This window comes from Oscarella lobularis, chromosome 1, assembly GCF_947507565.1.
Source record: "Oscarella lobularis chromosome 1, ooOscLobu1.1, whole genome shotgun sequence".
In the NCBI taxonomy this organism is placed as follows: domain Eukaryota; kingdom Metazoa; phylum Porifera; class Homoscleromorpha; order Homosclerophorida; family Oscarellidae; genus Oscarella; species Oscarella lobularis.
The window spans coordinates 557,167-582,261 of record NC_089175.1 but is presented as its reverse complement, the minus strand read 5'-3'; the positions used below and the strand labels follow the sequence as shown (position 1 = coordinate 582,261).

Sequence of the window (25,095 nt, the reverse complement as noted above, 5' to 3'; positions counted from 1 at the left end):
TGCCCGAACCCGCGCCCACGTGCCACGGTCCGCCACGGTGTGTGGGTGTTTTAGTAATCAAGTAAAAATTTATGCTACACTAAAACTGAGAGTCAACAGTTTTCCTATACTATACTTACCTGTCTGAAGAGGGGAACTGGCAGACAAAGACGCGCGTCGTGCTGCAGTTGTTCGTCTTCCAGTGACTATCAGTGGCCACGACGCAGTTTCGATTCTTTTCTGAGTCGTAAGCGGGAGGCCGTTTGTTGCCCCAAGCGCTAGTTGTCACAATGCTTTGATCTATCCACTTGGGCGTCAAGTCGTTAACAAGACGTATACCTTAGGAAATAATAAAATAGAATTGAAAATAAATCAAAAGCGATCGCACCAATCCAGCAGGATTTGACGCATAGTGTACGAAGCAACTCAATTTCCTCCTGCGTTTTGACGATAAACAAGTCGGACCCCCTGAGTCTGAAATTCCCACGTTGAATATGTTTGTATTGTACAAAAGCCAATGACTTACTCCCTGCGGCAAGTACGACGAGCAGCCGCCCAATCCGTTTTCATCGTTATCATTTTGTAGCATTTTGAGTTGACAGTTGTCCAACCTTAAATAAATAACGCTCAGTGTAGGCTAGAGTAGTATAGAACAGCGTCGCACCTGTGTGACCAAGGCAAGTAGGAGGGGTGGGCTAGACGCAAATGCATCAGCTATTGATAAAAGTATCGCGTACAAAAAATGCTGCCCTCACCGTGGCGGTCGGAGTTGGACTTGTCGTCGAAGGAGTCGGCGTTGAACTCGGTGTTGAAGTCGGAGTCGACGGTGACAAACTCGTAGTCGGTGTCACCTTTAGCAAAAAAATGAATCAATATGAGGAGCATAAATCACATGTGAACGTACGTCACGGTCAGTCACTATACTGACCGTTTGACTTGCAGTTGTTTCGTAACCGGTAGTCTAATAGAAAAGAAAAGCTAGGATTATCATCTCGAGTCTCCAATCACTTGCCATGTAATATTGGCAGCCCTAATTATTAATATCATATACCTCAACAGTGAAATCAGTAGTCGGTTTCGTTGGCGTCAGCGTCGTAGCTGCCGCCGTCGTAGTAGTAGCAGCAGTAGTGGCCGCCGTCGTAGTAGTAGCAGCAGTAGTGGCCGCCGTCGTAGTAGTAGCAGCAGTAGTGGCCGCCGTCGTAGTAGTAGCAGCAGTAGTGGCCGCCGTCGTAGTAGTAGCAGCAGTAGTGGCCGCCGTCGTAGTAGTAGCAGCAGTAGTGGCCGCCGTCGTAGTAGTAGCAGCAGTAGTGGCCGCCGCCGTAGTCGTCGTCGCAGTGGTGACCGCGGCCGTTGTAGTGGCCGTCGTCGCTTTTGCGGTCGTTCCTAGCGAGGGACCACTAGGTGTGGTTGTCACTTCGCTCATCGTCGTTGGATCAGCGGAAGCTTCCGCCGGAGCCGTGCTAGCTAAAATACCCCGACAATTTACGAAGTGCCATTCCACGCAATCCTCTCTTCTTACCGAAGAGATCATCCTCGAGAATGGATATTCTCGAATGATTGCGACCGGGAAATGTGAGAGCTTTGAGTGCATTCGACAGAATTATTCTTAGCGTTACAGCCTGTCCACCTGCCGCCACTTCTTCGTCGTTCTTGATCTCCACTCGCCACGTTTTACGATTGTCGCCGGGATTGAATTGAAGCAATTCCGCTCTACTCGTCGCAAAGTTGACGCCGTTTCGCGCCGTCTCGTCAATCGCCGCAATGGAAACGAACGCCGATTGATCGAGAGAGCCGCGACGAAGAACGACGACATCGACGTGCGTCGCGTCGCCTTCGCGAACGACATAATCCTGCTTTTCAATAAAAATCCACGCCCAATCAATTCGCACGACAGCGGGAGCCGATTGGGCGCCGTCCGACGCCGTGACGACGACGCTAAACGAATCACTAACGACGTCTTCGTCGTACGGCAAATCGAGCACGTAAGCGACGATGCCAGCGGAGACGTCGGCCTGCGTAAAAGTCACGGCTCTTCCATTCGCGACTAAATGACCGTGAACGGGCGACGTCGTCACTTCGTACGTCAATTTCTCGCTCGTTTCATTTCCGCGCGACGATTGTAGAAAGGGACTTAGAACAATGCCAATCGAGCGATCGGCGAGTTCCACCAGGCCGAAGATTGACGAAGCTACTACCGTCGGCTTCGATTTGGACCCGCCCACAATGGTGATGCGAAACGTCTGCGCTGCCGTCACGACCGTCCGAAGATCGGGATGCACGTGAAAACCGGAATTGACGCCGTCCGAGACGAAAAATCGAAACGAGTCGGAACTGCTCGAGTCGTCGTCGCCGTCGTGCTCGTACCCAATCAAACCGTCGTCGACGTCTCGTTGAGAAAACCGACCTTCGAGCGAATCGTACCTATTGCCGGTTCGACGAACGAGACGCCCGTGAGCCGGCACAGTCGCGAGCACGTAGACGACGCGATCCGGCGCCGTGTCGGCGTCGACGGCGTTCAGGTCGAGCAAGGAAAAAATCGTCGTCGCGCCGTATTTCGCGTCGACCGGGTAGAATTCGACGACGGGAAGGGAATCGTCGATCGGATCGATCATGACGACGAACGTGCGCGGGAAGAATTGAATTCCGTTTGTCACGCGAAAATCGAATGCGTCGTAGGCTTCCTCGCCTCGACTCGTGTGAACGTATAGGATTTTGTTTTCGGCTAAATTCAACTGGGTGAATTCGGCGAGTGGCGTTCCCGCGGCGTCGGCGCGTTCGAGTCGGCCCGACCTCGGCGGACTCGTCACGGTGAAAATAATGTCTTTCGTCGTCGCCGTTCCGTCGGACGCCGTCAATAAATCCGTCGTTATGACGAGTCGTCCGCCTTCTCTCACTCGCGCGATTTTGCTCACGACGCGAAGTTTGGACGACGACGAAGCGGAAGGCAAAATCGTCACGAAAAAGAAAACGTCCGTTGGCGAACTATACCCGTCGGTCAAAGCGAAACGAAAATAATCGCGCTTCACCGCGCCGTCCGTCTGCTCGCGAATGTGTTTGTAGAGAATCACCCCGTTGTCGATGTCCGCCTGAGTGAAATTCTTGCCGACGCCGAGTCGTCGTTGACCCTCGCCGTTGACACTTGCGAGAAGGCCTTCGCCGTGTTCGTATTCGACTACGTACGTTATTCGTCGTTTCGGCGAATCGACGTCGAGTGCCAATAGCGTGCGATTCGTAAAATATTCCACCTCGCCGACGTACGTCGTAAACCCCGCGTTCACGACGACGCGCGGCGGCACGTCGTCGACCGGCGACACGTCGACGACGACGACGACGTCGGACGACGCGTGAACGCCGTCCGACGCTCGAATTCGAAACGAATCGCGACTCGATTCCGAGTCGTCGTGCGCGTAGACGACGTCGCCGGCGTCGATCGCACTCGCGGCGAACTCGTTCGTCTCGTTTCGCCGATTCAGAAGCTTACCGTAACGCGGACGAGTCGTCACTTGGAGAGTTAACGTATCGCCGGGAACGTCGGCGTCTTTGATCGTCAAAAGATTTCGCGGAAGAACCGCCGTTTCACCTTCGGTGACTCGTAATTTTTCATTTACTTTTATCGTCGGTGTTTCGTCGTTGACGGGTTCGACGTTAATGCGAATCGTTTTCACTGGCGACCAATTTTTTCCGTCCGTCGCTCGCACGTGACATCGATCGATCGTCAGTTCGAAGCCGTCGTGTCGACTCTGCACGTATCGCACGTTGCCGGCGCGCACGTGCGCGAGAGGAAACTCCGTTCGCGGCACGTCGATGGGAACGAATTCCGATCCGCGAGCCGGCGTGAGATCTTCAATGAAACCGTACCGACAGGACGCGTTCAAGACGAATCGGATCGCGCTATCGGGCGAGTCGCGATCGACTGCGTTGAGATGGCGCGCGGAAAACGCGGCGCGACCGCCTTCGTTTACAACGAGTCGAGCGCTCGTTCTTATGACGGGAGGATCGTCGTCGATCGGACGAATACGCACGTTTACGTTCGTTCCGTTCTGTACGATTTCTCCGTTGACGATGGCTATTAATTCAAACGCGTCGCTGATCTCATTCGAGCCGATTTCGCCGTCGTGTTTGTAGAAAACGACGCCGAATGCTAGTTGAGTTGCGTCGAAGATCGTCGCGATTCGGCCCGAGACGACGATTCGACCGACGCGCGGCTGTCGACTCACTCGAAACGACGTCGCCAAACGATTGGCGGGTACGAGCGAGAGGAGCGTCGACTCGGTCAATCGAACGCGACCCTTTTCCGACACCGTCAAAAACACGTCGGAAATCATGACGACAGACGGCGGAGGTTCGGTGGGAGCGAGCTCGATTCGAATCGTCACGACTTGCTGCACATAATGAACGCCGTCGCTTACGACGACGACGAACGAATCGACAGTCGAACGTCGCGTTCCGTCGTGAACGTACGAAAAGCGATTTCGATTTAGATCGTTTAGTTGTAGACGAAGGTCGTCGTCGTCGTCGTCGTCGCCGTTCGACGAACGACTTAAAGCGAGCACGCCGTAAAGCGGCTGAACAGCAACTCGAATCGCGATCTCACTCGACGTCGTATCCACGTCGGTCGCGTAGAGAAATCGCGAGCTAATGACGACCGTTTCGCCTTGAGAAACGACGACGGGACGCGTTGTAACAACGGGTTTTTGATTATTAACCGGCAAGAGGGTAATATTGAGAGATTGAACGCCGCGAAGGGCATTTCCAGCCGGATCAGAAACGCGAAAATCGAATCGAACGAACCGGGGACGAGACCCGATTTCGTTGCGCGGCGCTTCATAGACAATTTTCTCGTAGTTCACTTCTTTTTGCGTAAACATTTCGACGACGACAACGTCGCCGGTGTCGTCGTAGCGACGCGTCAGTCGGCCCGCGCGCGGTCGCCGACGCGGATCGTCAACGTAGTAGGGAGCGCGAACTATTTGCACGACGAGCGCGTCGTCGTCCGAGTCGTCGTCGCGATAGGACAGCGCGCGTCGATTCAACGCTTTCTCGCCGCCTTCATCGGCGAACAACTCCAGCGTCGCGTCGACGCTTTTCACCGGTCGATAGATGTCCGCCGACGAGACGGATATCGTGAACGTCGTCAGGTCGGACTCGTTCGGCGGAACGTTGTCATCCGTCACGACGAAGGAGAAGAAATCGAAGGGAGGGTTGATAGAGCGAACACTTCCGCCGTTGTGTTTGTAATAAATTAATCCGTTATTGATGTCGCTTTGAGTGAACGTCTTCACGTTTTCATCGGCTAGTTTTTTCCTATATATACCCTTGGGATGTCGCGATAGCGTTCCGTACATAGGAAACGTTTTAATAACGTAAACGATAGCGGAATCCTCCGACTCGGCGTCTTCCGCTTTCAAATCGCTAGTCCGTATGAGCACGTGACCGCCCTTTCGTACGGACACGATCACCTGATTGACGAGATACGGCGGCTGATCGTCGACGGGTTCGACGCGAATTTGAAAGAGAAAACGAACGTCGTTTCCGTCGCCGTCGATCGCGACGAACTCGATGTCGTCGCGACGCTCGTCGCCGTGATCGTGTTCGTACACGACAATGCCGTCGTCGAAGTCGCGAATGGGAAAACCGATTCGTCGCGTGCCGCCGACGAGAAGTCGGCCCCAACGCGGACCGCGCGTCGCCGTCAAGCGAATAGCGCTTCGATCGTCCGCATCTGCAATCTGAAGATTCACGTTGGGTAGAATGACTCGCGATTGGCCTTCGAGGAGAAAAAGACCGCGATTCACTGTCACAACTGGCGATTGAGTCTTCATCGGTTGAACGTAGAACGTGAATATAATAGGCAACGAACGACTTCCTTCTAAATCGATTGCAACTAACTCGGTTTCCGTTTGCTGAACCGAGTTGACGCTCGCCGAACGAAATAAAATTTTCAAATCGTCGATGTCCGATTGACGAAACGCGCGAAGCGGCGCTTCCGGATAATCGGCGTGAAATAGAACGCCGCTGGACGAGTCCGGAAAACGAACTATTTCAATAATAACGTCACGTGACGGCGTTTCGCCATCGGCGACACTCAACGTCGACGGCGTGACGGCAGTCGTAACGAATTCATTGACGGTGATATAGAAAAGAGAGCCAATCAGAGCGCTCGGCGGTTGATTCGGATCGGCCGACGACACGTCGACGCGAATCCAAAACCGTTGCGTAGCAACGACGACGTCGTCGTCGACGTCGGTCAATTCGACGGAAAACGGCACGTAATCGACGTCGGGCGAACGCTGCCCGTTGTGCTCGTAGCGCGTGCCGGCGACGAGAAACTCGTCGCAATCGACGCTCGGCTCGTCGACGCGAGCGCCGACGAGACGCCCGTACGAGGGCGCGTCGCGCGGTATCGCGAGCGTCGACAGGCGACACGATATCGAGCGACGATTGTAGAGAAAATCGACGACGCGTTCGTCGATCGCTTGCGATTGGCCGGCGAGACGATCGACCGTCAGAGCGTCGATTTTCACGTTCGCTACGACGCGATCGCGCGCCGGTTCGACGACGGTTACGATTACGTCGACGAGTTCGACGATTGTCGCGTTGGCGGCGAAGAATCGCAGTTCGATTGCGAGACGATCGCGCGTCGCGCGCGGCGAGCCCAAATGGAAGTACTGGACGCGATTCGGCGGCACCGTGCAGTCGAATGTCGTCGGATAGAGCGAGCCGAAGCGCGACGTCGTCGTGTCCGTTGCGAGAACGGTGAAAAGGCAGCGCGACGATCCCGTTGTTCTCGCCGTCGGTCGTACGGCTAGGTTTTCCGGTTGGAGAAACACGGCACGACCGCGTTCGACCGATAGGCCTGTGTTAACGCTGATGAGCGAGCCGGATGCTACTTCCAAGCAAAGGCTTGCGAAGAACAAAAGGCCGAATGCCATTTTGTTTACGGCTAACGCGCGCTCTTGGTGTAGGGAAGAACCGAACGGAACAATGAGTGGTTGCCTCGATCACTGCGACTGTCGATGCCCCGATTGGGCTTGTTTTGAATACCTGCGCGATATCGAGTGGAGCGATCAGCGCAATCGCTTCGCATCGATCGTTGCGGGCATTTTCGTAAGAAAAACGCCCACTCCTCCCTCTCCGTGACGCTTAGCCGCGGCGGCTCTCTAGTTCTTCGTTGGCTGGTGGATTGCCATCGACTCGGCCGTCTATCCGTTCTGGTCGATGCCGCAAGTCTTACACGTAATCGGAGTCGTTGGCACGATCGCGTTTTTCATGTAAGCACAATGAGCGTGTAGGTTACCATAGAGATGTCCTAAAAGAGATATTTTTTACATATTTAATAGCTCCTTATAATAGGTTACCATAGAGATGTAGTTTTGGTTATGATTTCTTATAAGGGTAAACGCTGTCTCGTCGACGCAGTTATCAAGTGACACTTATGCTGAGGGATGTATCGGTCAAAGAGGTACCAGTAATATATAGTAGTAGCCTTTGTGTACATCGTTTTAGGTGCTCGTGTGTGGCTATTTATTGGGTTTGTTCTTGCCTTCGGAGCTCTCATAGCAGCTGCTTGGGTTCTCTTCGGAATGTACGTCGTGCCGAGTAAGTCTGTGAGTTGAGATTAGTTTTGCGTATGAGAATTAAGAGCCTAGGTATTGATCGTTCTCATCACCCCACCACACCATCCACTCCAACTCCCATGTTTAGTACAACAAATGGGACTGGGAATCACACGACAGCTATGCCTCCCTCTGATGGAGTTGGACCGGTTTGGATTGGCGTGGCAGTAATGCTGGAAAATCTCTTCATCTTTATCGGGTAATGCTAACAACAGCTATGAAAGGAGTCCGGTTATCAATGACCTTCCTTTGCTTGTTTAATTAAAGGTCGATGATTTTCAAGTTCGGAAGATCGGAAGAACTGTGGGAATAGATCATAAACATTTAGATCGTGTTACACACAACGTGCCCGTTTAAGTGTAGATAATAAGCGAATTAAAATCTTTCGTTTACTCCACAAACTACCAACGGTCCACCGTCACTCGCTTTTTAGTAAGAGACGCACTACCGGATCGGTTTAATTGTTTCCAGAGGGGGTGTTTGGCTCTATTCCTGGGCTCGCGTTATTACCTTACAGCACTCTATTCATCTACGTCTGCGTCTGGCTCAAAATCAATGTCCCTCTCATCATCAGAGACCTCGGCGTTTCGCACTGGAGGAGCGAGACGTTGTCTTGCATACTCTTCCTCCTCGTCATCGTCATCGTCGTCGTCACTTGCCTCAAGATCCTGCATGAGCAGAGAACTTCGGAAATCCGGTGCCGGCTGACCGAACCCCATCAGGTCGCCGGGCATCATACTGCTGCCAAGCGACGCGTCGTCAGACAAAGACAACGGATGGGGAACAATTCCAACTGCGCCTGAACATCACATCGTACAAAATAGCCTTTATATAAGAAATTGGTTGCACTCACCGCCGAGCGGAGTGTCCCCTTTGGAATGCATGGACGACTCGTCTCTGTCAACGCTTTCGGGACGCGACCGACTGTCATCCACTAAACTGTCAGCCTCGTCTGGAAGCATTAGAATTTCTTCTTCTAGACTCGTCAGTTGTTCGTCCAACTAATCGTAAAGAGAAAATTTATTAAGATAGATAGGCTCTTCGTCACGTACCGATGCTAAAGCTTCACGGCATACGGTGAGGATTCGTCGAGAAATCTGCGTAAGAGGGACGTCTGGTCCTACAAACGCATTGCATTAAAAAAATTGCCCCCTTATGATCCTCTCGCGGAATACCGTTGTAGAGAACGCAATTAGATTCAATCAATTGTGCTTGCTCCATGAACTCTTCTCGAGTGCGAAAATCGTGCACGTGCTGCGAGAGGAAAAAGGGTAATCTCTATGAATCTATCATTAGTTTGACTGTTGACCAGTCTGAGAGTTTCCAAGTCCATTGGCTCCTTGACAACGTCGTAGTAATCAGCGACCTGCTTTCGATTGACAGGCTGGTGAAAGGCGGCAGACTGCACCAAATACAATTCCTAATAAGGAGAGCGTGAAACGTGCGCGACTTACATCAGGAACGGACTTCATTCGGTCAATAACTCGATCAAGTAAAAACGAGAAAGCCATCTGAGAAGAAGAGCGTTGCAAAAGCGAGAAAGTAAGCGAAAGACTAACGTACCTGAGGATCATCTCCCAGCAACGGATTGATCTCTTTCTCCAATTCTGTTATCTTTTCCTCGTTCTAGTAAGTAAGAGCTCGCTATTGTACGCGTTTTACGTAAAAGGAAAGCAACGTTGCCTTTTCCATTTCCCTCATGCAGACGTCAACTATTTCCTGGGCTTTCTTGGATAGAGGATCTTGCTGTCCTGAAATGAGGAAAGAGCTAAAATAAAATACACATAATTTGGCGAAAGAAATACCAACCGTTATAGATTTGACAGTTGCTCAAAATTAGGCAAACGTGTTCAACAAACTGGTTTCGATTCTTATACACTTTCTCGCGAATGTTCTAAAACAGCGACCTCCTGCATTTCTTTTCCCAACTAAAAAGAGGCATATACCTCTCGAATTTTTTGCAAATCCATAGGCCGATTGATGATATCATAGTAGTCGGGCGCAATTTTCACGGGCACGGGAGCATGAAACGGGTGCGACTGGATGGATATACACCAATCAAAACAAGTCTAAAGCGCTTTCTCGTACACTGAATACCTCGTGCACTTGCTTCATTTTCGTAAGAATCTGCTCAAAGATTTTACTCAGCTCGAGTTCGGACGACGTCTTTCGTCGTTGCGCCGACTTGTGCCGCTTTTGAAGATAATCGCAGTGATCTTGCCCGCGGGGCTTCTTCTTAACTACAGTAGAGAGCAAATTATAGACGACCCCTCAATTTCTTCACCATACCAGCATGTTTAGGAACCCTCAACAGCAGCGATCGTCGCCGCACGTCCTCAGCACTAAAAGAAAAAGAAATAAGAAGGAAATCCATATTGTATTTATAGTACTGATCAACGAAGGCTCTGTTCAGCGATATCTTCGTGCCTTCAACCCGGACTTGAAAATCGTTTTTCGTCAATACCGACTCTTCGGCCGCCTGCTGTTCTTCCGTCATTGCCACGATGATGGGCGTCGTTACCGCGCGAGCCGGCGGTGCGGACGCGCCGCCGGCCGCCGTCGCGTCGGTCGTCGGGGTAACCGCACTCGCGGCACCGGCGGCGGCGACGGCGGCCGGAGGAGCCAACGCAGCAGCTCCGCTTTTATTATATTTGGGACAGTTCTTGTTCGTCTTCATGTGACCCTTCTGACCGCAGGCGCCGCATTTCAACTAAAAATTTCCCCCACGCGAATCGCAAACGCATATTTTTTTTTATGAATGTTTGAGTCGTGTACCTGTAGTTCGGGTTTGATCTTTTCCTTCTTCGGTTTTTGCGGCTTCGTTTTTTCTCTTTCCTTGCTTCGTTTCAAGCGTCTCAACTGCTCTTGTATTCGTCTTCGCTCCTTCTTCATTTCCTCGCGGTGCTGGTCGTCTTGACTCGCAAACTGAGCCTTCAAATTGCGATCCTTGTTCGACGCGATCTTCACGTAGGCGTCGATGACCGACGGCTTTTTCACCACCTCCCGGCGAACGTACTCGCGCCCGTCCTGACGAAACGTCCGATAGATGACGAGTCGACGCGAACCAGCGACTGCAGACGAGTCGAAACTCCCAACCGAATTGACGTCATCGTCATCACCTCCGCGAGAATTCGGATCTAGAGAACGAGAAGTGAAATATGGGAGCGCGTGTAGTTTTTTTTCGTTTTCTTGCTTTCTTGAGATGACTTGGTTCCTGACTAAATAAGAAGAGAAGAAATAGGAGACTAGGGGAAGAAGAGGAGAACTTACGTCTTCTTCAATGCGCTTCTTTAGCGCTTTCCTTTCCTCCTCTTCCTGTTCATACGTATACTAACGAAAGAAAAAAAAAAGACGGTGAAGTGAAAAATGAAATTGGATTGCTGTCTACCTGACTCTTTGTCTTTTTGCTCATAATCAGACTCTCGAGATCCTTTTCCAGCTTGTCGTATTCGTCATCCTCTTCGCTGCTGCTTCCCTCATCCGTCGACAAGACGGCATCGGAAGAGAGAACACTAGAACGCAATTTTTCAAAATCACCCGAGAGAAAAAAATATGAAATATTAATTAATACTTACGTATTCTGAAGATCAAATATTCGCTGGCATTCGTCTTTATAACGTTCTTGGTGTTCGGCGATAGAAAATCGATTCCCTCGAGCAAACCGACTCGTCTCTAGGAGACCGCGAGAAGATGAACGAACTTTCCCCTTCCAACGACGCCCACTCTACCTCCTTCGCCCTGCTTTGCCGCTTGCGTAGACATGGCCCGAACGACGTCTACGACTTCCCAACGCGACAGCTTCTGAATCTAAAGAAGTATCGTCAAAATACGTACTTCTTTAAAAAAAATCTCGTTCTCGCTCCTACCTCTTCCTCCGGTACGTTGAATCTTCGAAGAACGTCGCGACCGTCTTTGAGCAACAGTTTTCGAAGATCCGCGTCCGTTCCGGTGACGGTTTTCTGCTTCTTTTTCTCCGTCGCCTCCTCTTTTCCGGCCATCGGTTTGTTCGGTATTCGAATGTACGAGAACCCTTCGCCGCAGCCCGTCGGATCGGCGGGACCGTTGACGTCGAGAAGACACTTGCCCTGAGCGGCGTTGATGAAGTGGCGCGTCGTATTCCACGGCGCTGTCCGCACCTAACGGAAAATCCCAGAACGATGGCGGAAAATTGTTTTTCCCTCCCCCGTACCTCGTCATCAATCTTCTGCGAATCTTCCTCCATATCGTCGTCTGGTGTAAAGAGAGACTTCCCACCGTAGCCAGCGTCCTATAGATGGAATATCAAGTGTCAGATTAATCACTGAGAGTCTGTTAATTAAAGTGCCTCGAGTCTCTGCTTGGCTGCCAGCATGGAATAGAAGGCGCAGCACTGCTCTGGAGACACCATCGCGCGTAGTTCCTCCTCGGACGGCAAACGGAAGTTGTCCTTCAGTCGCCACCAGCCGGAGTCACTTCCTTCGAAACGAAATCACGTTGGCGACGATGACGGTTCTGTTTGCGTGTACCTGTTCGATTGAAATCCGCGCAGCCCTTCAAGCGCTTTCGAATGCTACTCTCCGAGAGGTGAGGAAACGCTCTGCGAATGTCCTCCATGCGAATTCGCCTGGGATCGTCCTCGCTCGCCAAGAACAAACGATAGATAAAGCCCTAAGACGAAAAGTTCACACGCAAAAGATGGGGATCCCCCTCTCCCACAAAAGATTACCTGAAGAAAGTCTTTTACGTGATTGCTCGTTTTCTTTGATTTGGGCCCGGGAACTTCGAATTTCGGGCACTGTTGACCAACGGCAAACATAGCAGTTGCATTGCGTATGTAAAATCTTGGAAAAAAATATTAAAAGAGAAAAGAAATAAATAGACACCGTTACCAACCTGTTTCCCAGCATAATGACGAGAAAATCGGTTTCGGGAATGACGTGACGAAAAATCGGCGCTCGAAAGAGATTGCATTCCAAGCTCTAAAAATATCAGTAATTAAAAAGGCTAACTTATTACTCCACAGCAATAGCAATACAAATAAAAGTTTTCCGGGAGAAATTTGCCCTAGAAACGGAGACTTTTGAACGTAGATCGTCTCTCCAAATTCAGCTTTCGGAGCACCAGAATCATTTTTCGGTTTCTTAGAAAAACAAAGAAGACATTTTCACACACACACAAAAAAAACACTTCTATACTCACTCTCTTATAATAATTGACCAACTTCGTTGCCATGCCCGTTGCCATGATATGCGGCGGATGCTCTTCGCAATATTCCATGAGAAGAACTTCGCCGTCCATGGCGCTCAGATCGTTCGGTCGTCTCATGAAAAAGACGTCGCCGCCGCCGGACGCCGCCCGCTCTCGTTCTCTCGCTATCGCGACGTTTTCGATGTGAGCGGACAACGAGTTGATGGGTATGAACGTATTGGCGACTTTCTTCTGCGCTTTGAGCGGAAGACGATGAAAGTGACGCATCTGGTAGGCGGTCAAGTGAGTCGGAAACCAGTCGCGATACAATTCCATAGCCGGAATCGAATGCTAGAAAAATCAAAACGCGTTTTAATATATAAAAAAGAAAAAATATTGGGTTTGTTCTAACCTGTATGACGTTTTTCTCGAGGCCAATTTTCAGGCCAACGTTGGAAGTATCTAAAATGAACTATTGATGATTCTTTCTTTCTTTCGTGAACTTTGTGTCGCCTTTACCCTGCTTCGGTTTGTAGTATTCGTCGCATGAAAAATTAAAGGGATCCTTTCGCTTCTCAACAGTTTCGGACGCCTGAAGAGAAAAACGTAAGTCTATGTTGACTTTTTGAAGTGCGTCTTTGCCTCGTTCTGTTCCATCTTGATTATCCCCGCTTTGCCGAGCAATATCCGAGACTTGCGTTCCTGAAATCAATTAAATACTATGGACAACAGTTAAAGAATTGTTGGCTTGCGAACTTTTTTTGCTGGGGTTTGTTGGCTTGAACTGTCCTCCGGTTCGGGGTCGTAGGGTAAGCCGAGAAGCAAGTCGTCGTCATTGGGGTCCAATTTCATTCGCGTCGGCGACGGAACTTTTGTTAAATTCTAAAGACAGGTTTTGTTTTTCTTTGAGGTGAAACTTAAAGGAACTCACGTCGGCATCGAAAATCACGTCGTCCTCCCAATTCCCGTATATGAGATCTTCGTTTTCGATGGGAAAAATAGAATAGTTGTCCGGCTGGTCACTGGATCGAGCCGGGGTGCTGAGGTGTGCCGTCGACGAGATGGGAGTTGTCGGCGTGGCGACAGAATGTACGATACCCGGACTAGAATAAATAAAGCCTTGATCCCAACACCAATGAGCTCTAAAAGAGAAGCAATCTTACCTTCGAATCATCATATTCGCAGGCAATTTGGCCATAGTCAGAGTCGTGGGAGCTGTTTTCGCCATAGGCGAATTCAGGCCACCCGAAAAGCTAACAACAGCAACGCGAGCCGGTTGACCTTAGAAACAAAATAAAGAAATAAATAACAAGTCTCTGTTTTTTCTCTACCTGGAGCTGCTGGACTCAGCTGCAGGAGAGAACTCGAAAGCGTCGTCGGAAAAATAATGTCTCGCTGCTGCGCCGACTGGAGCTGATCGGGCGACCAAATGATGTCGTCCTCCCAACGAATTTGATTCACCATGAGAAAGTTTTCGTCGGAAACGCGCGGCTCTTTTCCGAGAACCCCGGCGGCGTCCGCTTCGCCGTTAGCAACGTTCTAAACAACGAGACGCTGTATCGTACAACTGATTTCTCCCTCTCTCCCTCATATACAGGCTTGAGCTTGAGTCCGTAGTCGAGTTCCGTCGCGTCTTCGGGAATTCCGGCGAGATCGTAAATGAGTTTCGCCGGACCGTGTCGCCAATGATTTTCCTTTCCTGATCCGCTTCCCCGTATGGTGACGTCACCCCCTCGATCTCCGCCGCTCGTCGAATGATTGTCGTGACGCTTCGTTTCGTCGAGACACTGATGAAATTTCGCCTCGTTGCCCGGAGCGAACATTTCGGGTGGCAAAGCCGGGGGACTCGAAAGAAAGAATTCCTTTTCGCCGTCTTCGTCGATTCGCCAACATTTCGGTTCCGTCGTCGTCGTCGTGACGTCATCATCGTCGTCGTCGTCGCCGTGCCGCGCGCGACGTCGCTTTGCCGCCGACGCCCAAATTTCGGGTCGAGACAGCGATTTCGCCGCGCCGAAAAGACGCGAAAAACGCAGGACTTTATTCGGCGCAAATTCGGGAAAATGTTTCATGACGTAGGCGTAGAGCTCCTCCTTATTGGCGTCGGTCCACGCCGGCGGAGAATCGGAAGAATGGGGAGGAGAAGGAGAAGGAGAGGGCTGAGATGGAGCAACGCGAGAAGAAGAGTCTCCTTCTTCTTCTTCTTCTTCTTCGTCGTCGTCGTAATCGTCATCGTCTTCGGTGTGGATCTTTGGGACGAGAAATCGGGTCGATGCTCCGCGATGGACGGTCGGCGGGTCGTCGACGTCTTCGATTGCTTCGTCTATGTTCGTGTAGTCGACTCGCGACGTCGGAATCGAGTCTGGATTGGACGTCGAGTTAGGGAATGGGGGGAGAGTTGGGTGTTTGACGTACGCGAGTCGATTTCGCCTCCGCGCGTTTCGTCTTTCGAATCGGTGGGCCCGTCGATGTCCTGGACCATCTGTCCGAAGGGACCGAATGCGCCCAAGTGGCCCAGTTGGCGGCATGACTCCTGCGAAGGAGGATCGGTGATTTGGTGGGGCTGGGAAAATGGCTTGCCTCGTCTAGGATGTCGCTGTCTTCGAGTTCGCCCTTCTCGTTGATGTTTCCGAAAAGAAAACCGGTCAAATCGAGTCCGGAGCCACTGTTTTCGTCCTCTTCGTCGTCCATTCTGCTACGGCTGCGTAAGATACACTTTGAACATGTGACGTATTTATCAGTCGCCAAATCAATAAAATATTCGCAGAAAAATTTAAAAGTCGAAGATATGAGTAAAGGGCCCATTCGTTACAACGGATAGTACTTGACGATTTCCGTAGGTACCTGTTGACAGATGTGAGCACTGAACAGGTGCCCATATAATCCACGTACCATGCTTTACTGCTGGACTATGTGAATCGGTGCCAGTAGATTTAACTTCTTCCTAAACGCAACACAAATTCTTTTCAAAAGGTATATATCCATTTAATCTGCACCTCCACTAAGCTCACAAATTCCCTGTAAAGAACCTCGCCCTCTTCCTTAGGCAAATTGCTGTGATACCTGAAAAAGAAAAAAGCAATAGTTTCTACATCACATCAGCCCTAAACTAAACACAATCTTTTACTGAACATTTTTGCCCTTCATTCTTCCGCCAAGCGACGCCTGATGTACATCATATAAATTGGTTGTATTAGTGTAATTTTCAACAAGAACCTGGGGCACGACGAGAATGTCGCCATGAACGTCCAAAACAGAAGCATTCTTTGACAATTCCTCACAGTAACTGAGTCGCACATTCACCAATGACTTCACTAGATACAATTATTAATTTAATTAAATTTATGACAGTTCTACGTATGTGAGATGTACACTGTACCTATTTTAGCTAGTCCATCAGCTTGAGCGCCCTTTAGCAAGCAAACGTAAAAGATTACTCCCCTTCCTATCTACGAGACGAAACGCGATGGAGACACGCAGAGCTGCTGACGAGGAAAACGTTCTCACTTCGACGTATTCGGCATCGCTTGCCTCTTCGCTAGTAGCAGGTCGAACTTGAAGTCGTGCTGAAAGGCACTGCTGCACAATGACGCGAACAGAAGTCATTATTTTTTCCGAGCCTAACGCACGTTAGAAATTCAAATTCAAAATTTGATTTAGATACACTCACGTGAGCATAGAGAGTGAGCCTTCAGAGACTGTACTCATGTTGCACGTTCAGCTCTTGGTTTGCCTGAGCGTTTCGTTGCTTCAAGTCTCCAAAAGTGACACAGCAGTTTTCATATTTCCTTGGGGACAAGACTCACTGCGAATCGTCGTCCAGCAAGCTACAGCAGGACAGAAATCAAAGCCCGTTCCTCTTGAAGTCGAAAATGGGAACATCAGAGCATCGGTATCAACCAAGGGTCTTATCACCATAACCCGAGTCGATGACGGTCACGTCATATTGTCTGAATTATCCCGCGATTGGGCAAACCACGACGGACAGAGCCAGTGGCGGCAGCCGTCCAACACGGGCCATGCCCCGTTTGCTTTGTCCCTTCGCTGGGATTCAGTGAACGAAACAAGTATCATATCGACTGATATATCTTTTGATGTACTAGACCAGGTATGGGGTCCATTGGACAAGGACACGGGCAAACTGTATGCACCGCTCAATTCAGGATGCGCAAATCCGCGAAAAGACGGCAAAGTGGAGGTGATCGACTGCACTCAAGCGGCCAAGTGGACATACAATTCCACCACGCAGCTTCTTCAAGTCAACGACAAATGCGTTGTAAATGCTGGCGAACGGCAACCCGTTCAACTGGTTCCCTGCAACGCTTCAAACGAAGACCAACAGTGGGGCTACATTGATTATGCACCACCCCAGACTCGAGTCTCCCAGACGTTTGCGTCGACGCCTTCCGAACGGATCTTCGGCACGGGGGAGCACGAGAATGGGAAGCTAAATCAGAAGGGACAGTCGTATGATTTTCTACGTTGCCTTCAATATAAATACAGCCACGGTAGCGAGGTCTGTCTCCCGTTCGTTCTCGGTGCACAGGATGGTCGGGTTCAATACGGATTCTTGTGGAATATGACCAACTACGGTCAAGTCACCTTTAACGATCACAACACTACTTGGACGGCCGAAGAAGCGACGGAAATCGACTTGTTTGTAACGACATCCGGCACAAATGCTAGTTCTGCAGAGGCAGTCGTACAGATCATGAAGAATTACGTTGATGCTGTGGGACACAGTCCCGTTCCTCCAGAGTACGCCCTCGGCTATTGGCACAGTAAGAATCGATATAAATCACAGGAAGAACTCCTCGAGGCTGCGCAAAATTTCAGCCACTACAACATTCCGGTTTCGTATATCGTGATTGACTATTTCCATTGGAAGTACATGGGCGATTGGTCATTTGATCCTGAATATTGGCCCGACCCGCGAGCGATGGTAAATGAAATCGAGAAACTGGGAATGCGAGTCATGGTCACCGTCTGGCCGTTTTCCACTCCGCAAAGCTCGTCATTCAAAACTCTCCAAGAATACATATACGTGGCTCAGGACGGAGTCTCAAGCGAAGGAATAGGGTATCCCAATACCAATTGCCACGGCTTCTGCTACCTCTACGATCCAACCCAGGCGGCGGCCCGTTCGTACGTGTGGAGTCGAATCAAAGCCGGTTACTACGACTACGGAATCAAGGCGTTCTGGCTCGACGCCACGGAGCCGGCGTCCGTCGACGGACCGCCGCCGTCGACTCGCTACAGCAACGGCTACACGCAAGTGAACGGACGACTCTTTCCGGAGCACCACGAACGAATGATTCGAGACGGATTGGCGAGCGAAGGCGAAAACGACACGGCCGTCATTCTCATGCGATCGACGTGGCCCGGAGCGTGGCGTTCGGCGGCGACCGTCCTGTGGAGCGGCGACATCGAATCCGACTTCGACACGCTGAAGAAATCCGTTCAAGCCGGACTTGGTGTTCAGCTGTCCGGCGTTGCGCTTTGGACGACGGATATTGGTGGATATCACGGCGGAAAAGCCGACGATCCGGAATTTCGCGAATTGGTCGCCCGTTGGTTTCAGTTCGGATTCACGTGCCCGATTTTTCGCCAGCACGGCAATCGCGCCACGGAGCCGTGGCTCTACGGCAACGAGAGCTTCGCGTCGATTCGCAAGACGATTCAACTGCGAGAGACGTTTCGTCCGTACGTCGCGTCCCTCATGGAGAATGTGAGTCGTAGCGGAATTCCCGTCGATCGGCCGCTCTGGTTCGATTTTCCCGACGATCCGTTGACGTGGGACGTCGACGACGTCTACATGTTCGGGCCGGACTATCTCGTCGCGCCGGTCGTCGAATACAAGGCGACGAGCCGCTCGCTCTATCTTCCTGTCGGATCGCGATGGATGTACTACTTCAATGGAACGGTGTGCGAGGGAGGAAAAAATGTTACCGTTCAGACGCCGCTCGACGAATTTCCCTTGTTCAAACGAATGACGTGATGCGCTTGTTTTTGAGGACCTCGCAGCTCTGTGGCTGCGGACAGTAGAAGCTTAGAGCAGAGAGCAGAAACACACATGCGCTAAACTAAAGCGATTAATCTATATCTTGATTTGCGTGTACCTTGTCCTCTACGTATTACACTATCCAATACGAAACACAAGACTTCTTGAGTGAACGTCTGAAACTTCGTTCTTCAAATTAAATCAATTTTCTACAAGCAAAATCAAATTTGAAACATCTTGCTGGAATTGAGCTTGCCTTTCAGGGGAGCACGAGCTTTCTCGACGCCGCCTTGCATTTTCCACAGCTGGTGCTTCTGCTTTTCAAGCGTGCTTCTAAGTTGCACCACTTCCTATAGCAGAAAAGGTTGCACTACGAAATAAGAGGAACTATGCAATACCTGTTTCAATGTGAAATTCTCTTCCTTGAGTTTTCTAACGTGATGAATTTTCTGTTTATGATTTTGATGGCCAAGCAATTTTGCGTAGTCGGAAGTGAGTTTTGAAACCTAAGGAAAACAGATACTGTGTATCCCCCTCTACACATGAAAATTTCGGTGTACCTCGGCAGTTGCAAACTCTTTCTCGCGCTCCAGTGCCAATTTCTCCTGCTCATACTGCTCAAGTTGTTCTTCAAATGGCTCGCATTTGCGTTTAAGATCGCCATACATTTCTTTCCATCTGAAACAGGAAGGAATGCCGCGCAAACAACGTCAAAACCCTATCGACTCCTACTTCTTAATTTCTGCCAGGTTTTTATCGGTTTTCAGCTTTTCTTCCAAAATTGCTATTTTCGTTTGAGAATCAACCAGCATTCTACATGACGTTACATTAGCAAATATTAGGTGAGAAAGACTGATGGCACGCACTTGTTCAGTTCTGCTCGCAACTGCTGTGACTTCTCCTCTCTTGCTCTCATGTCTTCACTCTCTTCGTCCATACGCTTTCTCACGTCATCTACGGTGGCTTTCAAATCCTCATTAGCCCTGCATAACAACAGCACTTGGTCAAGCAAAAGAAAGCGGGGTGCAATATAAAACAGACTTCATATATTCAACTTCCCTCTTCTCCTTCTCCAACATATCCACTTCAGTTACTCTAGACACGTGCACATTCATTGATTAGAGGCAGGGGATATTTCTACATTGCTCACCTTTCCAATTCTGCTAGCTGAGTTTTGAATGTCGCCAATTCCCCATTCGTATCGCAGAGCATTCGTTCAAGCCTATAGCAAAGAAATTAAATACCAAGGAGACTAAATCTATGTATCGTCACCTTTCGTTTTCCTTTTGCACTGATTCTACCCGAGCAGCAGACTCGGCCACGACTCTACGTCAAGATAAATACTATTGCAACATATAATTATGATAAGTATTCTCACGTTTGACGAATTGTTTCCAAGCGCTCGTTTTCTTTTTGTTGCTGCGTCAGCTGAAGCTCTGTCTTCTCGTTGAGCCTGAAAAACAACGTGAATGCCCGTGAAAAGAATTTCGTAAGCAGTACCTAGTGAGGACTTCAAACTGAGCTGTCAGCTCATCAAACTGCATTCGGTTCTTTTCCAACTACAAAATCGATGAAATCCAATAACGATACAGAAACTGTACGAGGTTTACCTCAGCTGCTAGTGAATCCCTTTCAGCCACAACTGCATCGAGCGAATTTTTGAGATCGTGAATTTGCTGCTGCGTGGAAGCCAACTGGGCGCTCAATTCCGAGTTGCGCTCGTCCATTAGAGCACCATTACTTTCACTAAAAAGGTCGTCGAGTTCAATATTATTTGCCTGTGCACTAGACATACAGATTTGATATGTGGTCCATCAGGCAGCCTTTTTCTTCGGAAAAGAGTCCCATTTGGCTTTCAGATTCTGCCCTGTTGTCGGCTAAAGAAAAGGAATAGCCTCTAATTAAACGGACTATGAGCCTTACTTACCAAGCTGTTTCTCTAAGGCACTACACTGGGACAAAGCCTCATCTAAGCTACCCTGCTTCAACGCCAGTTCCCTATAGAATGCATTATTCATGAGATTGTGTACGGTCAGAATAAGAAAAGCGGCTTGACTTTTCTTTCTGATTTTTTAAATCTTCCAGTTGGCTGCTCAATTCCTTCACCAACGTCTCGGCTTCTTCTTTTTCATTACAAGCAACAGACAGTTGAGAGTGGCTATGTCTATGTAAAATTTCCAGTCGATTTAGTTCCTTTCTATAAGAGGTATCTGACCTGAGTTCCACGTCCAAACTCTGAGCATTGGTCGTCATTGAATGAAGAGATTCTTGCAGCTGTTTTATGTCAAACTGAAGCAGAGCTCTGCAAAAACAAAATTCCAGTCATCTTCTTATAAGAAGCTCAAAAGCTGGGTTACTTTTCTCCTTCCAATTCAGCAACGTTTTGAGACAGCTGCTTCACATTCTGAACCTCCTCTTCCAACAGTTTAATAGTCTCCGTTTGAGAAGCAATGCTCTTTTCCCTCTCTTCGACAATCACGCGATTGTTTTCCAGTTCATCTTAATTTGATTAAATAATAAATAAACTCTAGTGAGCAGGTGATTGACTCACCAAAAAGTTCCATCTGTTCCCTTTCCAGCGTGTCTCTTTCTGCTCCCACTTCTTTCAGATGACTCTCTTCAAAAGCCCAAGTATGTCTACAGTGTGCAGTGCAAACGTTTTCACTTACCCAGCCTATGTATCTGATCATTTAGACTCTTCCTTATTGACTCATACTTCTCTTTCTCGACGTTCATTTCTTCGCTAAGAAGCTGAATTTTTGCTTTATTGTTCGCCTCCAATTCGTCAAATTTCTAAAACGGTTTTCTTTTAGAGCAAGATTTCGTGGTTCTGCGCCTTTGGGGCTCACCTGAGTCATGGAAATTCGTTTTTCTTCCATCTCCGTTTCTAATTGAGACACTTGTGCCTGCAGATCTTCATTTGTAGCTTCCACCGCGTCGTTTGACTCTTTCAGTGCGACTACTTTCGTTTCAGCACTCTGCAATTCCACTCTGACGTCGGCCAAAGTAGCTTCCCTGCACACAAAGACAGAGTGAGATAGCTTCTTCAATTGCAAGCCTGACACGTACAATTTAGTGACTGCTTCTTTCAGACACTCGGTCTCTTCGTTCTTTTCTACCAACTCCTCGAGTTTCTAAGCAAGAATCTAGAGCCGTGGTTCTGTTTTGCCTCTTGGATCATACCTCGGTTATGGCGGCTCGTTTCCTCTCCACTTCCGCCTCCAATTGAGACACTTGAATCAATAAAATTCCTTTCTCATTTTCCACGGCATCACGCGACTCCTTCAGGGATTCAATCTCCTTTTCAGCATCCTGAAACATTGATTCCGCCTTGCGTAAATTCTCTTCCCTGCTCCCCAAGCAAAAATAAAAAAATCGCTTCAATATTTCAATACACTTACAATTCAACGATCTTTTCTCTCAAAGAGGCCGTCTCTTTGTCCGTGGCTTCCTTCGTTGCCTCAAAAGCGCGTTTTTCGACGTCTTCATTGAAATCGCATACTGGTTTAAAATATCAGTTTCTCTCTTATTTTTATTACCAAGTTGCTTCGTCAGTTCGTCACACTCCAACCTAAAGGCGACAAGAGACTCTTCTTTCTTTTTCAATTCACTTGAAAATAATTCTTCTTTCATTTTCAATTCACTTCGAAAATAATTTCATCGTCAATTGCACCATCAACAGAAAAACGATACCCAGCAAACCTGGTCATCTTGTTTTGCAGAGAGGACAAACGAGCACTCAATTCCTTAATAGCATCCTCTTTCTCCAGTATGACGTCAGAAATTCGCGTTTGAGCCGCCCTATGAGTAATACACCATTAACGCTGACATACAGGGCGGCATCCATGACATACGTGAGATCATCTTCTAATTTCAAGCACGTGGCTGACAGATGCTCAAGTCTAAAAATCGTAGAGACGATTTTAGTATCTGATGAAAAATAGACACCTCTCGCTTCTGTCTTCGAGCGTTGTCTCCAAAGTAGAAACAGCTCTAGACATAGCAATTAATTAAATAAAATATTCGTTGTAAATTCTTTTTTAGTACTTTTCATATTCATTCTTCTGTTGCTCGTTGTCTTCCTTCAATACCTGCAGCTTCCCTTCAATCTCCTTGTTCCATCTATAAAACCTAGATAGATACATGCACATATACCACATGATGAATAAATACGTTTCAGCGTCGTTGAGCTTCGTCGTCATCTCACTGCTATAGGCGGTCTCCTTATCAAACTTTTCCCTCACCTAAAAAATGAAAAATCTTATCGTACTCATGTTCTACGGAATCTACTACATTTGCCAGATCCGCAGCCAACTCGTCTCTTTCCTGGGTCAAGCCAACGAGAGCAGAGTCCTTTTCCTCTAGCTCACTAATAAAATTTCAATGTGATGATGAGACACTTCAGCGAGACTCTTCTTACACACCTTCTGAATTTATCCTGTAAGACGACCAACTTTACGCTTATTTCGGCGACAGCTTCGTCAGCTTCTTCCTTTGCTTTCTCCAGCGACGATATCATTAGATTGGCTTCCCTATAGAAACAAAAATGATTTGCTAATAATTAATGGATCAATAACAAACGTCAGTTCAGTCTCAAAGATTCTCTTCTGGGAAGATACAGATTCTTCCAGTTGTTCCACTTTTAGATCCATGAGCATCCTGAATAATTAATTATTAGAAGTTTTCACATGCATAAATATTTTTTACTTTGATTCCTTTAGGTTGTCAATGGATTGCTTTAACTCCGCGATTTCCTGTTCCTTTTCTTCTACAGCATCTAAATTTGATATAATTATATGTTATAGGCTAAAAATTAGTCTTTTGCCTGAAAGTTTTGAATTTTGATCTCTGAGGTTCTCCTCGCTCAGTACCCTCTCAGCCAGATTTTGTTCTGCAACAAATTGGTTAATTGGAAAATATAAATTTGACGCAATTTTGTACCAAACAAAGCAACTTGATCCTGAAGGAGTCCAATAGCAGTTTCATATTTTCGTCCTTCTTCTTCAAGACACTCCTGAACGCTGAGCAAATTCTAAGAGAAGCATTCTGTACAGAGTCGACCCACAACACCATTTCAACAGACAAACCTTCTTCAATTCGTTGAGCTCGACTTTCTTTTCTTCCATCACTGATTGTTGAGTTTCCAGCTCATCCTCCAGCGTTTTTCTGTCAGCCTGAGCAGCCTTCAAAAATAATGATAATTTTTTTGAGAAATGTCAGGGTATCAGACAGAGCGCTCACCGTTAACATATCGTCAAATTCTTTATTTTTTGCTTCAGCCAGTTCAAGCTGCATCGTCAGTTCCTCCCTCAAATGGATGGCCTAAGAGAAAACGAGTTTTTTACTACTCGAAATATTTCCACCTTCTCCACCTCCTCATTCAGTGTGGTGATCTTCTGTAACGACAACGACTTTCTCAGGCGACCGCCCTTTACCCCCGTCGACGAAAGCGCAAGAGGTTTTTTGAAAACGGCCGCCTAGAACGTTTTTTAAACTATGTAACTCGGCTCGATGGAGGGTGTGACCTTGGGTGTTTGCACAACGGAATTCGTTTCTAAGTAAAGAGACGAGTCTGTGCGCGAGCGGTTACGAAAAACGTATCCTGTTCTTACTATTCGAACTGACGACTGTCTTGTTGAAGAAGGAATCTGCGCAGATGAGGCGTTGCGATCGCACCCCACGAGGGGTCCCGAAGAGAATCGTAAGTTTACCTTGAGCCGATGCCGTCAGTTCTGCGTTAAACCGCGAAGAACCTGGAAACGAGGGCCCCGCGTGGCCCAAAGTGGTGGTGATTTCGTACTGGCCTGGTCCAGGCGTGTCCGGCGGAGCTGCAAGCAAGTCGCGATGTTTTATCTTGCCAATTTAAAGTCGTAGTGGTTAACCTTCTTTCTCAAAACGAGGCGCTTTCGAGAACATTTCGGCAGCACAGACAGTTTGGTTTTGAAATAGTCCGGGACTTTGTCTCCTGGCTGGCCAATGAGGACGAACATCGAAGTCCCGTAGCTACAAGACTTCCGGAGAAGGCGAGGCATCGTAAATGCCATCGTAAATACGACAAAGCTGATTTTTTCAGACGTTTGCTTGAAGTTCTACATAACTAATCAAATAAACTAGAGAATGATGGCCCGGTGTTCACCGTGTTGCCATCATGCAGAGCCTCCCACCGCTTACCGTACGCGAGTGCATAACATAGTGTGACGTCATAGTTTTTATGCTGTCACATATTCACGTTGTCATTACAGCCGTTAGCTACTACTAGTACAGCTCAGTCCTACCTACATACTGTAAATACAGTACTTGCATGATTGCTGTGTTTTCCTAATTAGGCGCTTTTCT

General features: G+C 48.6%; 6 protein-coding genes across 8 annotated transcripts; 2 read left to right on the top strand and 4 right to left on the bottom strand.

Moving 5' to 3' along the window:
• Positions 1 to 33: 33 nt before the first annotated feature.
• LOC136198968 (FRAS1-related extracellular matrix protein 2-like) lies at positions 34 to 6,924 on the bottom strand. 3 transcript variants are annotated; one of them, XM_065989051.1, is made up of 8 exons: positions 1,499 to 6,924; positions 1,031 to 1,443; positions 884 to 940; positions 735 to 830; positions 644 to 674; positions 506 to 590; positions 368 to 453; positions 34 to 318 (listed from the first exon to the last, which is right to left on the bottom strand). In XM_065989051.1, the coding sequence occupies exons 1-8, from the start codon at positions 6,909 to 6,911 to the stop codon at positions 116 to 118; spliced, it is 6,384 nt and encodes a 2,127-aa protein (XP_065845123.1). In that variant the 5' UTR covers positions 6,912 to 6,924; the 3' UTR covers positions 34 to 115. The 3 variants fall into 3 exon arrangements, with proteins under 3 accessions (XP_065845123.1, XP_065845131.1, XP_065845139.1); XM_065989059.1 differs by having other exon boundaries at positions 908 to 940; XM_065989067.1 differs by lacking the exons at positions 34 to 318; positions 368 to 453; positions 506 to 590; ... (1 more) ...; positions 735 to 830; positions 884 to 940 and having other exon boundaries at positions 1,010 to 1,443.
• Positions 6,925 to 6,927: 3 nt separating this feature from the next.
• LOC136199015 (transmembrane protein 50A-like) lies at positions 6,928 to 7,999 on the top strand. The gene is made up of 6 exons (XM_065989113.1): positions 6,928 to 7,086; positions 7,144 to 7,250; positions 7,374 to 7,441; positions 7,486 to 7,578; positions 7,629 to 7,794; positions 7,863 to 7,999. The coding sequence occupies exons 1-6, from the start codon at positions 6,964 to 6,966 to the stop codon at positions 7,906 to 7,908; spliced, it is 603 nt and encodes a 200-aa protein (XP_065845185.1). The 5' UTR covers positions 6,928 to 6,963; the 3' UTR covers positions 7,909 to 7,999.
• LOC136198990 (transcription initiation factor TFIID subunit 1-like) lies at positions 7,906 to 15,462 on the bottom strand. The gene is made up of 37 exons (XM_065989078.1): positions 15,339 to 15,462; positions 15,174 to 15,291; positions 14,357 to 15,120; positions 14,093 to 14,300; positions 13,925 to 14,042; positions 13,693 to 13,864; positions 13,518 to 13,643; positions 13,404 to 13,463; positions 13,281 to 13,353; positions 13,174 to 13,223; positions 12,774 to 13,112; positions 12,610 to 12,714; positions 12,468 to 12,553; positions 12,301 to 12,415; positions 12,101 to 12,242; positions 11,917 to 12,050; positions 11,785 to 11,859; positions 11,462 to 11,731; positions 11,324 to 11,402; positions 11,171 to 11,267; positions 10,984 to 11,107; positions 10,866 to 10,925; positions 10,789 to 10,813; positions 10,371 to 10,732; positions 9,986 to 10,305; positions 9,885 to 9,937; positions 9,693 to 9,835; positions 9,542 to 9,634; positions 9,405 to 9,489; positions 9,279 to 9,346; positions 9,159 to 9,221; positions 9,050 to 9,106; positions 8,905 to 8,997; positions 8,771 to 8,849; positions 8,648 to 8,715; positions 8,449 to 8,596; positions 7,906 to 8,394 (listed from the first exon to the last, which is right to left on the bottom strand). Exons 1-37 carry the CDS (start codon positions 15,447 to 15,449, stop codon positions 8,117 to 8,119), a joined length of 5,361 nt encoding a protein of 1,786 aa, XP_065845150.1. The 5' UTR covers positions 15,450 to 15,462; the 3' UTR covers positions 7,906 to 8,116.
• Positions 15,463 to 15,531: 69 nt separating this feature from the next.
• On the bottom strand, positions 15,532 to 16,466 carry LOC136197407 (D-aminoacyl-tRNA deacylase 2-like). Its single transcript, XM_065987165.1, has 7 exons — positions 16,463 to 16,466; positions 16,266 to 16,378; positions 16,138 to 16,207; positions 15,886 to 16,072; positions 15,755 to 15,821; positions 15,651 to 15,702; positions 15,532 to 15,602 (listed from the first exon to the last, which is right to left on the bottom strand). Exons 1-7 carry the CDS (start codon positions 16,464 to 16,466, stop codon positions 15,532 to 15,534), a joined length of 564 nt encoding a protein of 187 aa, XP_065843237.1.
• Positions 16,442 to 19,042, top strand: LOC136199008 (uncharacterized family 31 glucosidase ORF2-like). Its single transcript, XM_065989100.1, has one exon. It carries the CDS (start codon positions 16,465 to 16,467, stop codon positions 18,754 to 18,756), a length of 2,292 nt encoding a protein of 763 aa, XP_065845172.1. The 5' UTR covers positions 16,442 to 16,464; the 3' UTR covers positions 18,757 to 19,042.
• On the bottom strand, positions 18,843 to 24,713 carry LOC136199001 (hyaluronan mediated motility receptor-like). The gene is made up of 42 exons (XM_065989088.1): positions 24,642 to 24,713; positions 24,471 to 24,587; positions 24,372 to 24,407; positions 24,285 to 24,313; positions 24,132 to 24,236; positions 24,001 to 24,081; positions 23,847 to 23,942; positions 23,701 to 23,791; positions 23,585 to 23,650; positions 23,467 to 23,536; positions 23,341 to 23,418; positions 23,184 to 23,291; positions 23,053 to 23,128; positions 22,933 to 23,003; positions 22,807 to 22,881; positions 22,708 to 22,752; positions 22,614 to 22,661; positions 22,462 to 22,560; positions 22,299 to 22,402; positions 22,161 to 22,242; positions 21,943 to 22,108; positions 21,829 to 21,893; positions 21,609 to 21,774; positions 21,429 to 21,552; positions 21,311 to 21,376; positions 21,117 to 21,258; positions 20,975 to 21,061; positions 20,816 to 20,923; positions 20,687 to 20,757; positions 20,555 to 20,636; positions 20,370 to 20,505; positions 20,260 to 20,318; positions 20,138 to 20,212; positions 20,032 to 20,085; positions 19,910 to 19,981; positions 19,801 to 19,854; positions 19,626 to 19,742; positions 19,492 to 19,572; positions 19,320 to 19,437; positions 19,158 to 19,265; positions 19,016 to 19,109; positions 18,843 to 18,968 (listed from the first exon to the last, which is right to left on the bottom strand). Exons 1-42 carry the CDS (start codon positions 24,673 to 24,675, stop codon positions 18,961 to 18,963), a joined length of 3,564 nt encoding a protein of 1,187 aa, XP_065845160.1. The 5' UTR covers positions 24,676 to 24,713; the 3' UTR covers positions 18,843 to 18,960.
• Between the last annotated feature and the right edge of the window lie 382 nt (positions 24,714 to 25,095).